This window comes from Crocuta crocuta, unplaced genomic scaffold (assembly GCF_008692635.1).
Source record: "Crocuta crocuta isolate KB4526 unplaced genomic scaffold, BGI_CrCroc_1.0 scaffold430, whole genome shotgun sequence".
Lineage (NCBI taxonomy): Eukaryota > Metazoa > Chordata > Mammalia > Carnivora > Hyaenidae > Crocuta > Crocuta crocuta.
The window spans coordinates 3074491-3088664 of NW_027527934.1; the positions used below are offsets into that span (position 1 = coordinate 3074491).

The following is a 14174-nucleotide window of genomic DNA, read 5'->3' on the forward strand; positions in this document are numbered from 1 at the left end:
AAAATTAAAAAAAAAAAGGCCTTCTTTAAGGAAAAGGTTTTTTTTTTTTTTTTTTTTTAAACCTTCAGCCTTTGTTCACCTTTCCATCCAGTCACTGGGTATGTTCCAATAAACGAGAACACCACCCGTGGCCTTTGCACACGTTCTGTAGCTTTCCACATTCTGGTCCTGATTGATTTCCAGCCCCACTCCTCCCCACCAGGTAGCCCGTGTTCTCGGTCTAGGAGGTAGCTGGGTTATTTGTCTTACACTCAGTTACCTCTGTGGTTGTTATCTGCTGTAACCTTGGCCTGGAATGTTCTTTCAGTCTGCTTCAACCCCCATGAAGTCACCTTTCCAGTCCAGTGCCCTAGCTGCTAACATCACCCTTTGCTGTGGATTTTTGGAAGATAAACTTTGAGGCTCAGGTACTGGGCTCCATGAGGGTATCTTGGTGCTGATGTAATAAAGACCCAGTGTCACCTTGAAAATAAGACAAACCCAGGGCCTGGCTGCATATGAATTGGATATTCTAACATAAACTTTGCTAACGTCTTTACCCCCAGCCCCCACAACCACACTGAGACTATCAGAGGCATTTTGGCCACCCTCTGAAAGAGCCACTGGAACCAGCCAAAATGGCCTCTCTGGGGGCCTCTGAAGCCATGGAACTACAACCAAAACCATGCCTAGATTTTGACAAGCATCTCTTTAAGGGACCCTTTTTCAACAGTAGTGTGGAACTCCTTCAGTGCAGCAAGGAGAATGAAGCAGCAGAAGCCTCAGGACAATGGCCCAAGCTGCTTCACCTGACCGAGACTTCAGAGGGTTCTGCCCACCTGACCAAAAGAATACTCAGTTGGGAGGCGATGGAAGCGCAGTGTGAAAGCCCTGCTTGACCAAACAAGCTGTCCAAGTCACCAGCCCACTCCAGGCCTTCTAGTAGGGACAGCAGTGTTAGCTATGAGCTGAAAGAGGCACAGCTTGAGAACTGTGATTGAAGAACTATGACCTGTGTGTCAGACCTTTAAAAATCAGAAATGGATTAGAGTGCCTTACGTGAGGAAAGAACCAGTATAGAAAGACGTTATGGCTAAGTCAAGGGTTGTGGCGTAGCACGAACCAAATTCCTCAGACTCCTCCCCAGCTGGACTAATTCTTCTGCACCTGGATCCTTGAGCTGAGCTTCTTAAGGTCTAGGTACAAGTTCCGCTTCAGGATGGCGCTGCAGCAGAGCAGGGCCCCTTGCAAGGTCCCCACCAACCCACAGGTGAAGACATCCTGGCCTAGGAGACAAGAGCACAGGTCCATGAGCATCTTCCCCAAGCGGAGGTGGGCAGCAAGGGTTCTCATGTTCATCCCTCCAAGCTAGGCCACCCACGGATGGCTCTACATCAGGATCAGGGTCCAGAGTCTGCTGGGGCAGCCCATCCCCATGTGGAAGGCTGCAGGGGACAGTAGCACCAGAGGACAGAACAGAGTGCTCTGGGTGACCGGGAGGCCCAGGGTTGTAGGCCCTGGAGAAATGGGGCAGTCAGTGTACCTGTCAAGTAGAGGTTGGGAATGGGGCTTTGGACCCTCATGGAGACCATCAAGTGAGGATGTAGGCGGTCCAGGTCATGGTCGGCCCCATAGCAGGCACCCCGGGGAGCACCCAGATAGAACTGGTGGGTCAGTGGGGACCCTCCAACCACAGTTTCCACCTGAGAAGACAAGACAGTCAAAGGGTGGGAGTGGGGCCTTGTGAAATCCTCGTTTCCTCCCTTTTCTGCTCTCCTCAACTGAACTGTCTCCCCAGATGGGTTCCCTGCCCTTCCCTGGAGCTTAGTTATTTTAGGGCTTTATTTCCCTCCCCAAAAGAAAGCAGAAATGGCACCAAGAGGTTTGTTGCTACTACCACACAGTCTGCCCGCCTACCTTCCCCTCCAGCTGTGGGAACAGCCTCATGACAACTGACAGACAGGCTTCAACAAAGGAGTTTTTGAGGGTCTCATAGTCGCTGCCCCGCTTTCCCTCTGCCTTGTCCTGCCACTCTTCAAACCACTCATAGCAGGTGGGCACCACCACGATCATTGTGGACTGGCCTAGGGACACAGAGCTGGGGTTACTAACACCAGGCCCCTTCCCTGCTCCAACCTTCCCCCCACCTCCCCCCGCCCCGAACTGAAAGCCCCACCTGGGAACCGGTCCTCCCAGGTGGGATCCTTGGCTGACGAGGGAGCGATGAAGACGACAGGCATGTGCGCCGCAGCCTCTTCCCTGGGCATCGAGACGTAGTCCTCCATCCTGAGAGTGAGGGGTGTGGCTGCCGATCCCAGGCCTTGCTCCTCACTGCCACTGCCACTGCCCCAAGGACAGGCCAGCCCCCCGGACCTCCCACAGGGATGAAGCTGAGGCCTACTCCACATCTGCTGCAGATTCTCCAGCATCAAGGGAGGAAGCAAGAGCCCGTGGGCTGTGGGCCCCTGCTGACACCCTCCCCAACACCACGCACACACACGCCTTACGCCTTGTCGAGGTCTGTGTCAAAATAGACAAAGTAGTTGGTGGGCTGTAGACCCAACTCCTCCTTGGTGCCTCGCAGGCCGATGAACACAGAGAAGGCGCTCAAGCCAGGCCGCACCATCTCCAGCTGCTGCCTCACACCTGCCGAAATGTAGATGGGCACTGTGTGGACCGCTGCCGGGAGAACCTGCTCACTTTACCGGCAGCCTTACCCTCAGCAACCGGCCTAGCACCTGGGTCATCTTCACAACTGTTATTTCAACACTAAAATAACAGTGTTTGCAGGGGCCTCCTCTTCTCCAGCTTCTCCCTGGCAAGAACACACCCCCGGGATTCCCACTCTTCTGCCCACCCCCCTGACTTCTACACTAAGCCCCCTTAAAAGCCCAGGAGGCCCAGCTTCTCTAAGCTGGCTCAGTGCCTGCGATCTTCCCCTAATGACTTTAAGTTATGAGATCACTGGGCCCCACACTATACAGACCACACATATGAACAGTAGTTTGGTATAAGCCTCGATTTCCATTATTATATTTAATACAAGCCATCTAATGATCGAATATACATAATTCCTAATGTACTGAACAGGCCGTACAAGACCTCAAAATGGTAAGCAATGCAGATGAGCAAATGCCAGCAGCGTTACTGCCAGCTGTCACTTTGGGTTCAGGTAGGGGAGGAGGGAAGGAGAGCACTGTGGAAGCAGGCAAGAGCCTCTGTGAGATCCATCTGATGTCCCCCCCGCAAGCTGAGCAGCCGGGCTTCCCCACCTCTCGACAAATGACCCCAGACCAGTCTTCTGGAAACAGCTCCCATAGAGTCTTCTCCTTCATTCCCATTCCCAGGGCCATCACCTGCCTGCGGGGTAACTGGGCCACTGGCTGCTGTGCTTAATTTGTTAAACAAGTATTTGCTGAGGACCTAAAATGTCCTGAATCTTCTGCTAGGCTTTGGGAACACTACAAGGAATCAGATATGCTGCCTGTCTGCTGGAAAAGAGGCTTTCCTGGAAGAAGTTGGCTTTCCTAATAGAGGCTACAAAGAACCGAGTGCTACGTGTAGGGTGACCATAGGATTTATCATCTAAAACAGGCACCTTTTGAGAGTGAAAGGAGGCGGGATGGCAATTACAGTAGGACCACCAGTGGGAGCCTGACAGACCGCTGGGCCACGGGGGCGCAGTCAGCACGGAAGCGGAATGTGGGTTTCCACGGCCACAGGAAGGGACGGCGGGCTGCCCTGGAGCCGTAGGACCACCTTCTCGCCTGGGTCCCGGCATCCAGGGGTAATCTCACTGCCAGCTCCCCCTCTCCAGGGGGGTTGGGGTGGTCATGGAGAAAACGGGGCATAGGAGTGAAACCACCTAGGTCTCCAGAGGCCCTCAAGAACAGCAACTACCTCACGAGCCCCTCCTTCCCTTTTTTCCAACTAGAAGGATGTGATCCAGCAACCACATACCTGGCAGAAAAATAGAACCTTGGGTCCCAAATAAGGCACACGACAATTATATCCAGGCCTTTTTCTCCATGCCAACCTTAGTTTCCCTTACTGATACTGTCAGACCAGTCTTCCCCACTCACACAACTTCCTCTCCAAACCATGCCTAGGAGCCTCCTCAAGGCTCAGCAGTGGAAGTAAGAAAAGTGCTCCTATTCACGAGGCTCCTTCTGCCTGACCACCGCACCTCCACATGACCCCAACCAGCACTGCCTGCCCCAAAGGCCACCAGATATCTGGTCTCCTCTCTGAGAGGTGGATGGTTGCAAAGCAGGTGGAAACAAGAGTCCCCGCGCCTGAGGGTCTCCTGAGTTAAGCATCATGGCTGCCACTGCCTAAAATGCTCTCAAACTGGGATTCATCTGAGGCAACAGCCAATGCTCCACCTAAGGGGGGCAGTTGGTTTTTCAGCCAGGTAGGGTTGGTGCCATTGGTTTAGATACACAGAAACAGTAAACGCCGTAACTAGTAAAGGGAGGGCAAGCTAAACCTGTAACTCCTGACAGGGCGAACTGGGAGGAGGCAGGGCAGGAGGAGGGGCACTGGGACCCATCGGAGCCAGGGTTCAGAGGTCCTGGGAGGCAGGAAGTACCAAAGGCAAAGTCTTCCAGCTGCCCTGCTACTGGCCAGTCGGCCGGCCGCACTCCACTCGGCTCACACAGCCACACAGCCACACAGCGTGAGGGAGGACAGGCCTTCTCTGGCAACGGATGCTGGCTGAGGCCCAGCTGAGGACCACACTGCTCAGTCCAGATTGGGCCAAGGGCCCAGGCTTTTAAGTCAGATCCGCCAGTGTTCTCATCTCAGCTTTGCTGCTTTCACCCCAGTGGCCTTCACCTGTATGGGTCTCACTTCTCCTCCCACGGCATAAACATTAGGATGATGACATCTGTCTTCCAGGTGGCAGTGAGGATCACGTACCACGACAAAGGTAAAGCCTCTCACACAGACCTACCAAGGAAGGGCTCACCCACAGATATGTCTACTTCCCCTTCACCCCCCAAAACCAGGCTTCTGTTATGTTTGGACACAGCCTATCAGTAGAGAAGACTGTACTGAGTGTTATTTATATCTGGGCCCCAGATTTCAAGCACAAGCCCAGGACTCAAGGGACAGAAGAAAGCCAGAAGGGTACTCCTGCAGCCTCAGCCCCTCAGGAGCTGGTTCCTGAAAGAGGCAAAAAAGTAGAACCTTGGGTCTCAAAGCACACGACAATTATAGCAAGACTTTTTTCTCCATGCCGGCCTTAGCTTCCTTTACTGATGTCAGACCAGGCTTTCCCACTCAAAGTAAGTGAAGAATTTAGGGGAAAAAAGTAGGATTCATACTGCAAACCCAAGAAATGTTCCTTTAGGACGCTACCCACCATCATGAATTATTAGATGATTTAAGATCTAGGGAAACTGGAAACAGGCAATAGAGACTCGAAAGAGAAGAGGGCAAAGTGGGCGAGGTTATAGGGGATGGGGGATAAATATGCCAAGAGCTGAGTGAGAGATAAGGACCAAGGGGTCTTTGGGGATAATTCAGGACAAAGAGAGCTGCTTCCCAACCCCCAGACACAGAGGCCTTGCTGGGAACAGATGCCAGAGGCGGGGTGCTCGTGCTCACCTGTTGTGCTTAAGGACGGTCACAGGGCAGTCAAGAGGAGCAAGAGACCAGCCGAGCTTGTTCCCAAAGGGGGCACTGCTGGGAGCTCAGAAGAGCAAAGCAGCCCAGCGTTTTACCTGGCAGACAGCAGGCGTTCTCTGGCAGGAGGTGCTTGTAGGTATTGAAGAGTCCTGCATTGGAGATCACAGTGGGGCAATAGATGTTCACCAGCTCCTGACCCTTCTTCACAGTGACACCTGGCGGCACAAGAGCTTAGCTGAGGTCCTGTGCCTCCAGAAGGAAGAGAAAAGGCCCCAGTTTTACACAGACCTCTCCCAGCCTACACTTCATCATCTTAGACCTGGGCATCCAGCCCACCTTCAGTCAGGCAGGCGGGGCCCAGGCAAAACTGCAAAGCAAGAGAACCATCCTCAGGCACTCTCTGCCTCTCCCCACAGTCGCCTGTGCACTCACCTTCCCTGGCTCTCTCCCCATGCCATGTGGGTGCCCTTTTCTGTAGCCAAACCCTACAACCTCCACACTAACTGTGACAAAGCTCCTGGGTGGCAGCCCTTCCACTGGAATCCCAGTCCCTCTTGACTGCTGCCCCACTTCTATTTCCAAAATACTTGGAGACCCTCCGATGACACCACAACCTAGTAAGATAAACACCAAAGTCTTGTACCAGGCTTCCAAGATCTGGTCCCTTCTGTGTCTCCAGGCTTGTCTCTGGCCACACTCACTAAACTATTAGGTGACACCATATCAAACAGCTGATCTTCAACCACTTTGACCTGTAAAAATGGTAGTGTCTTTGGGTTCAGCCTACTTCCAGATGCCTAAAAATAGTCAGCTCTTTCATGCATCGGTGCCTGTGCACACTCTGTTCCTCCTGCCTGGAACAACATCCCAAAAGTTCGGGCTAGCTTCTCACCTTTCATGAGCTAGCTCAAGCACCTCTGCCCTCCTTCCTCCATCCTTAGTCTGTGCCTCGGTATGACACTTTCATCTCAGTGATCTTCCCTATACTTGGAAACTTCCTGAATTATAGATTTTCTTTATAGCCATCTTATCTTTTTATCTCCATCTTTTATTACCTAGCACATGAAAAATACAAGTAATTTTCTGAACTGAATTTAACTGAACTGATAAACCCACCTTGCTTCACGGACCTCCTCTGGCTGGAAGTGGAACTTGCTTGTGGACATCAGAGAAAAATCTCACACAACCTTGGACCACCTCTCCCTTCTCACCCAACAACTTCCTAGTCCCTTCTACAAATGCATTCTCAGAGATCGCTGATGACTTTTTCTCCCTTGACATTTTTGTGCAGTGGGCCATGCACACACTTTCCCCTTAAACGATCCTTCTGGTGGATTCACTGTCACACCAGCCCTCTTCTTTCAGGCCTCTCTCTGTCTCCTTCCCTGCTGTTTCTTTAAGGACCCCCTAATCACGGATAGCCTGTTCTCTTTACCAGAGTCCTTCCCTGCACACACCCTCTCCTCACAGAACTCATCCACAGTGGAATTCTGGTGTTCTGGGCAGGTGACAGTAAAGACCCCAGCCAGGATAACGAGATTCTAGACACCACTCTGCCATATACAGGTTGAGGGCAAGGCATCTTGCTGGCCTCCACAATGCCCTTTGGAGTGCCCAGGTAATTTATTCATCCCATCAAACACTAACCAAACATGTATTGAGCCTCTATTATGTCCTAAGATCTACAGGCATAAAGACACAGCCCCCAGGGTGCCTGGTGGCTCAGTTAAGCGTCTGGCTCTTGACTTCCACTCAGATCATAATCTCACAATTTGCAGGTTCAAGCCCCATGTCGGGTTCTGTGCTGGTGGTGTAGAGCCTGCTTGGATTCTCTCCCTCTCCCTCCCTCTCTCTCCCCATCCCTCCCCTGCTTGTGTGCTCTAAATAAATAACAAACAAACAAACAAACTTAAAAGACACAGCCCCTACATCCAAGGAGATCATGGATTACTGGATCACTATTTTTACCTATTGAATAAGTGATTAAATACTGTTCTTTGAGGACCATGCAATCCTTTATCCCTCTTGCATCCTTTCTACCTCCAGAGTAATCGCTCTCCCCGAGCCCCTGCTTGGGGCAGTTTCAGCCTTGAACTCCCCGCGAGGAGGCTGGTTCTTCTACACCTAGTGCTTGTTTCTCTCTGCACCCCAGTTCTCCCCCACCCAGGCCCAGGGGCCATGAAGCACAATGCGGGGCTCTCACCACAGGCCTTCCCGGCGGAGTCCAGCAACACACTCTGCACGGTGGCACTGGTCAGCACAGCGCCCCCAGCCCGCTGAATCACAGCAATGGTGTGGAAAGCGATCTCACTGCTACCCCCTCGGGGATAAAAGGCCCCTTGCATGTAGTGGTTAGTCACCAGAGCGTGCATGGAGAAGGCACTGTGCCTGGGGGTCACACCTACAGAAGAAAGGAAGAGGCGATGAGGCAAGAGCAGGCGACAGCAGCATTTAAAGAGGAACACAGATCCTTGTTAAAAAGCATGCAAGCCTCAGTCTACCCATCCCAGGATCCAAAGGATCCCCAGGGCTAAGGGCAGCCAAAGGGTCTAGCTATTTCCATCCAAACACAGGGTACCTTACAGATCCTGGGGCCAGTGGGAATGTCCTCCCTCAAAGTGCCATGCTGCCGAGACAGGAAGGACATGGCTGGTTGAAAAAGAAAACCAGGGGCACCTGGGTGGCTCAGTTGGTTGAGTGTCCGACTTTCGCTCAGGTCATGATCTCGCGGTTACGTGGGTTCAAGCCCTGCATCAGGCTGTGTGCTGACAGCCCTGAGCCTGGAGCCTGCTTCGGATTCTGTGTCTCTCTCTTTCTCTGCCCCTCCCCTGCTCTTGCTCTGTCTCTCTCTGTCTCTCAAAAATAAATAAACATTAAAAAAAAAAAAAAGAAAGAAAGAAAAGGAAAACCATCCAGGGCGCAGCACAAGGAATTTTTACCAGGGAGTCCAGCAGGTAGGTGGACAGACTTCTCACCCACAAGCTCCAGACGACCCTGGGTTTATACCGCTCCACTGCCGTCAGTCAAGCAGCTTCAGGAAGAAATACTGAGAGCCAAGAGGGCAATGCCTCCTCCTCCAGGGGCCACCCAGGACTTCAGGCCAGTACCCACCGTAAGTGGGGAAGATGTAGCTGAGCACCGCCCGGAGCTCCCGGGAGGCCGACAGCTGCCGCAGGACCTCATCCAGACTCTGGGTGGAAGTCCGGAGAAACGCAGAGAAACGGGTGAGCGGCCACTTGCAGAGCAGCTGAGCTACCCGCAACGGGAGGATCTTCAACAAGACAGCAAGGACGACTCCATGGGAGGCCTCCTGAGGACAAAACTTAGCAGTGAGGAACCCCTGTAACCGAATCACCGTTCCAACAGCCTGTGCACCAGCCCAGCACCCGGGCCCAGCAACACTTAGCCCTGGCTGAAGTTGGATTTTCAAAAATCTGTATTCTGTGAAGTTTTCCCATTCCACATTCAGATGGGTCCTTTTCTGTGTTTCAGTGTCCTGCCCAAATCCCTTTTGAAAAAAATCCCATCTGGTCTCGGATGAAGTAAAAAAAAAAAAAAAAAGGTGTGATCTGACCACATAGAAGCCAGCTTAGTCCAAAAGGAGAACACAGTGCCACCCCCCCCCGCCCCCACCAGAGGCCAGAGTGAGAATGGCTGCTGTCAAGTCCAGGCTCCAGAGAAAGGGCCCAGCTGGGCAGAGGTCAGCTAGGGTAGGGCTAAGTTCAGGGCAGACTTGACTGGTCCTCCCTTCCTGCCTCACCCCCCAGTCACTGCACTAATGAAGGTCAGCCTTGTTGGGAATAAACGGGGCATTAGGATGGGGGGGAGGTCCTCAGCACGTCCATGTTACCTTAACCAGCTTTATATATTTGTCAATGGCAGCTTCTTCCTGGGGAAACTTCTCCTTGAGGCCCTGAATGTAAGCTTTCTTCCCACTGTACATGGGGAACTCCTTTCGGCCATCGGGCCCTTCTAATACCATGATGTCAAAGGGAGATGACAGGGGAGCCCATTCCAGCTGCCCCTCAGTGATCTGGTCCAAGATAAAACGGTTAAGCTTGCCTTCTTGCATGTGTCCAACATAATGGATTCCTGTTGGGAGACAGAAAAACCAGGCGTCATAGGGATAAGGACGCTGCTCCCTGGAAAGGTAGATAAAGGAGCAGAGTGGTCCAGCCTGGCTGAGTCCGTGCCCAGAGAGTGCTACCTACCCTCTCTATGGGGAGGGAATGTGGCAGAAACCACCAGATCTCTGCCCAGTTCAGCTGCCACTGGTGATAGCTGTCAAAGAATGTGGTGCCCGGAGAGATGATCGGGCCTCCAAAACAACAGAAATGTCCAGTGTCATCCCGCCATGACTGCTCCAAGCCCCTTAAAGATATGGCCATGCTCCCAGCCCCTTCCCACAGAAGCCTTACCTGTGTCAAATTCCAGGCCATTCTTTCTGAAAGTATGACAACAGCCTCCTGCCTTGGTATGTTGTTCCAGGACCAGAACTCGCTTGCCGGCTTTGGCCAGAACCGCAGCTGCAGCCAGGCCCCCAAAGCCGCTGCCAATCACCACCGCATCCAGCTTCGGTGGCACTCGGCTCACCGAGAAAGCTGCAGCAGGGGGAAGAGATGAGGGTGAGCTTTGTAGGCAGGGGAAGCAAAAGAGCAAAGACGTGGAAACCAAGGAAGACTCCGCTGGCTCATACGGTGCAAGAACACTCGAGCGCAGTTGGGCATGGAGCAACTGACTGAGATATCTCAAACATTTCACCTGGGAAATACTCAGGACCTGCCAGGCAGATTAAAGACAGTGATGTGGTCTTATTGGAACTAATTTAACTAAAACCAGTGTGTGCCTGGGGATTTTCCCTACTTTTAAAGAAAACCAACAAAACACAAAAACAGAAAGCTGACAATAATAATATAGGCTGAGGGGCACCTGGGTAGCTCAGTTGGTTAAGTGTCCAACTTCAGCTCAGGTCATGATCTCACAGCTCATGAGTTCAAGCCCCGCGTCAGGCTCTGTGCTGACAGCTCAGAGTCTGGAGCCTCCTTCAGATCCTGTGTCTCTCTATCTCTGCCCCTCCTCCACTCAATCTCTTGCTCTCTCTCGCTCTTGCTCTCACTCTCTCTCAAACATAAACATTAAAAAAATTGTTTAATAACAACACAGGCTGAGAAACTTAAGCGCAAATGGAGAGCTATGGAAGAAGGAAAACAAGGAAATGGGGAACAGAGGGGAGTGCTGTGGGCAGGCTACTGGCTCATGGAATTGTCCATTCACAAGTCAGTTATCTTTGGAAAATACAGGGTCTGTAGGCACCAGGGAAGCAACCTGGTCCTATATTGGTTCTTCAAGATCCTGAAGCAGAGGGTGGAGCAGGACAGAGCTGAGAAATGAAAGCACCACCCCTTCATATCAGAGAAGTCTGGAGGCAGAACTAAGGGACCAGCACCTAAACAAGATAAAACGGAAACCACGTGGTGCCACATGGGTGCTTCCACCACAATGTCTGTTCTTTATTTTATTTTTTAATGTTTTATTTATTCTTGAGAGAAAGATAGAGATAGAGCATGGGTAGGGGAGGGGCAGAGAGAAAGGGAGACACAGAATTAGAAGCAGGTTCCAGGCTCTGAGCAATCAGCACAGAGCCCGATGCAGGGCTCGAACTCACGAACCACGGGACCATACCCTGAGCTGAAGCCACATGCTTAACTAACTGAGCCACCCAGGCATCCCCAGGATCTGTTCTTTAAGGATCATTCTTGAAGAACTGAGATTTGGAATTTTTCCAAGCTGCAAGAGAACTTGGGAAACTTCTAACTTTTCAAACATTTTTAAAAAAACTTTTGGTGAAAAATACATTTTATATCACAACCCAGAATATAAATAAATACATAATATAAATAACTGAAGTTGAAGTTTCACAATAACTGAAATAGAAGTTTCACAGAACTATGTATGATAACTCTGATATTTTCTGTTCTACCACATTTTGAAACGCAATCTACTAAATCGAGTTCATGATCCACTAATAGATCATACAACCCAGTTGGAAAACATTAGTCATCTCATTTTTATTTTTTTTAGTGTTTTTTTTAATCATTATTTCTGAGAGAGAGAGACAGCGTGAGCAGGGGAGGGTCAGAGAGAGAGGGAGACACAGAATCCGAAACAGCCTCCAGGCTCTGAGCTGCTGTCAGCACAGAGCCCAACACAGGGCTCGAACCCACAAACCAAGAGATCATGACCTGAGCCGAAGTTGGGCGCTTAACCAACTGAGTCACCCAGGTGCCCCTAGTCATTTCATTTTTAGACCAACCCAAGAGAAGTGGAGTGACGTGCTAATAATGGCTATGCAGTAAATTAGTGACAGAATCCAAGCTAAAACCCTCATCTCAGAAGTTTAGACTAACAGTCTTTCCACTTAAAACAGTATTGTCTCTGCCTGGGTCACAAGATGTGTCACACAGAATTCTAAAATTTTCAAGTGGGAGGAATGTTGGACATCAAAGAGGAGATCTAATTTTTTTCTTAAAGCAGCACAACTCTTTCTTTAAATCTTATGAGGGACCCCAAAATATATGCTTTTTTTTTTCCTGAGAGAGGGAGAGTATGAGCAGGAGAGGGACAGAGAGAGAGGGAATCCGAAGCAGGCTCTAGGCTCTGAGCTGTCGGCACAGAGCCAGACGTGGGGCTCGAACCCACGAACTACAAGATCATGACCTGAGCCGAAGTCAGACACTTAACCGACTGAGCCACCCAGGTGCCCCTCAAAGTATGTTCTAAAGATGGTAGTGGAGATACTCTGGTTGGCCAAAGAGCAGCTCTCCGCCTGAGGCACCCTGCTGAGCCTCTCCCAAAGTTTTAGAACCAACCATAAGAGTTGGGACGAGGCACAGCCACTCAAACTTCGTGGCAAAATACAATTTCCCACACGCATTGGAAGAGATGTGCAGCTTCTCCATGTCCTTGAACCATGGGGGAGGGTAAGGGGGAAAGTTAAGGTCCTATAACCAAGCGGGGGAAAAGGTCTCTTGTCTATCCTGCGGGTCATGGACCTGTTCCTGGCTATGCCATTTGGTGAGGGAGCATGAGGCAGGCTAAGGAGGAGCAAAGCACAAGCTAGCACCCACCCCCACCCCACCCCTGGTGGGATCTGTGTGATATTCCTTGGACACTCTTGGCTACCCAAGAACAAAGGAAAAGTGTTTAAGTACTTGCCATGGTGATGTGGAAAACGAAGGAAATGAAAAATTAGTAAATTCCCTTACTGCCTAGAGCCCATTGACAAGTCCTTGAAACTGACAGAGAGACCTCCCTCTTGGAGCTCAGCTGCCTCAATGATGGCACTTTGCAAGGGGCAAAAGAGAATCTTGGCTTAACATTATCCCAACTTCGAGGATCCTGTAAGTCAACTTCCTTTATCTCAGCTGCCCCAAGATCTATGCTGGCAATCATACTCCAAGCTTATGGCCCCCCATATGCATCTAAAGGGGCTCATGACTGAGAGTGGCAACGGTAATAAGTGGCATTTCCCTAGCCCCTCAAGGTCCTAGAAACCTTGCTTCCAAAATACCTTAGAGACTTACTCTATCCCTGACCCCTCCCAACCTGAGGGTATATAATGAGCTAACTGTCACAACCCCAGTGCAGCTCTTCCTGTCCATGGGTTCTGTCCCCGTGCCTTAATAAAATGACCTTTTTGTACCAAAGATGTCTTCAAGAAGTTTTTCTTGGCCCCAGGCTCAGGACCACCTCACCATCACCTCAAAACTTCATCACCATGACCTTAGCATGAGGAGGACAGAACACCCCCCCACTCCCACCCCCCCCGTGGGGCCACTACGGCCGGGGGGCGGGGGCCTGCCTGGGCAAAGGCTCTCACCGGTAGCAGACACTAAAGCGCCGCCTCCACTTCAAGGAAGCCCTCTCAGCACTTTACATGTCGGGAAACTGAGGCCCAGGTGGGCAGCGGCTCGCCCTGTTGGAATCTGAACTCAAACCTGCGAGGCCGCCCAAGTGCAGCCTTGGAGCCTAAGGTCCCTTCTCGCTGACCTTGCTTGAGAACTTTTTTCCTGGCCTCCTTGTCGGTCACTAGCGGCGCGGGGGGCCGCCTGACGTCCTCGGAGAAGGGGTTCGGGGAGCTGCCTGCGAACGGCCACAGGTGCCCTCTGTAGAGGACTGTCAGCAGCGGCATGACCAGCAGCAGCAGCAGCAGCAGCAGCAGCAGCAGCAGCAGCGAAAGCCACATGGCGCCTTTGGGGCCCAAGGACTGGGTCCGCAGCCAGGGTGCCCAGCCTGTGCCGCCGTGCCTCCGCCGCGCGTTTTTGTCCTTCCCGGCCGGGGTGCGAAGGCGGCATCGACCTTTGATCAGCCAGGACCTTTCTGGCCTGGAGCCAGGAGCGTAGCGCGGACTGGCCCTCGGGGCGGCTCATACTCTCGCAGCGCGGAGGTTCCCAGGCTGCCGGGAGGTGGGGCGCTCCGGGCCCGGAGGCTGAGCCGGGACGCCGTGCGCACGCGCGGGGAGGGGCGGCGGGGGGGCGGCGGGGACGGGGAGGGCCCGGGACCCC

The 14174-nt window shown here is 52.0% G+C and overlaps 1 protein-coding gene across 2 annotated transcripts; it reads right to left on the bottom strand.

Annotated features, from left to right (window-relative positions):
* Positions 1–56: 56 nt before the first annotated feature.
* Positions 57–13928, bottom strand: RETSAT (retinol saturase). Of its 2 annotated transcripts, XM_077751914.1 has the most exons (11): positions 13660–13928; positions 10029–10211; positions 9461–9702; positions 8722–8920; positions 7814–8011; positions 5706–5825; positions 2487–2625; positions 2156–2265; positions 1897–2063; positions 1523–1682; positions 57–1265 (listed from the first exon to the last, which is right to left on the bottom strand). In XM_077751914.1, exons 1-11 carry the CDS (start codon positions 13853–13855, stop codon positions 1132–1134), a joined length of 1848 nt encoding a protein of 615 aa, XP_077608040.1. In that variant the 5' UTR covers positions 13856–13928; the 3' UTR covers positions 57–1131. The 2 variants fall into 2 exon arrangements, with proteins under 2 accessions (XP_077608040.1, XP_077608041.1); XM_077751915.1 differs by lacking the exon at positions 7814–8011.
* Positions 13929–14174: the final 246 nt, after the last annotated feature.

Bases quoted from the DNA above. Each gene is read 5' to 3' on its own strand.
- RETSAT (XM_077751914.1), bottom strand. From the start codon at position 13,855: ATGTGGCTTTCGCTGCTGCTGCTGCTGCTGCTGCTGCTGCTGCTGCTG. The intron at 8,012-8,721 runs GTGGGTACTGGC...TTTCTTCTGTAG, and splicing joins CTACATCTTCCCCACTTACG to GTGTGACCCCCAGGCACAGT. The intron at 1,266-1,522 runs GTACACTGACTG...CTTGTCTCCTAG, and splicing joins TCCCAACCTCTACTTGACAG to GCCAGGATGTCTTCACCTGT.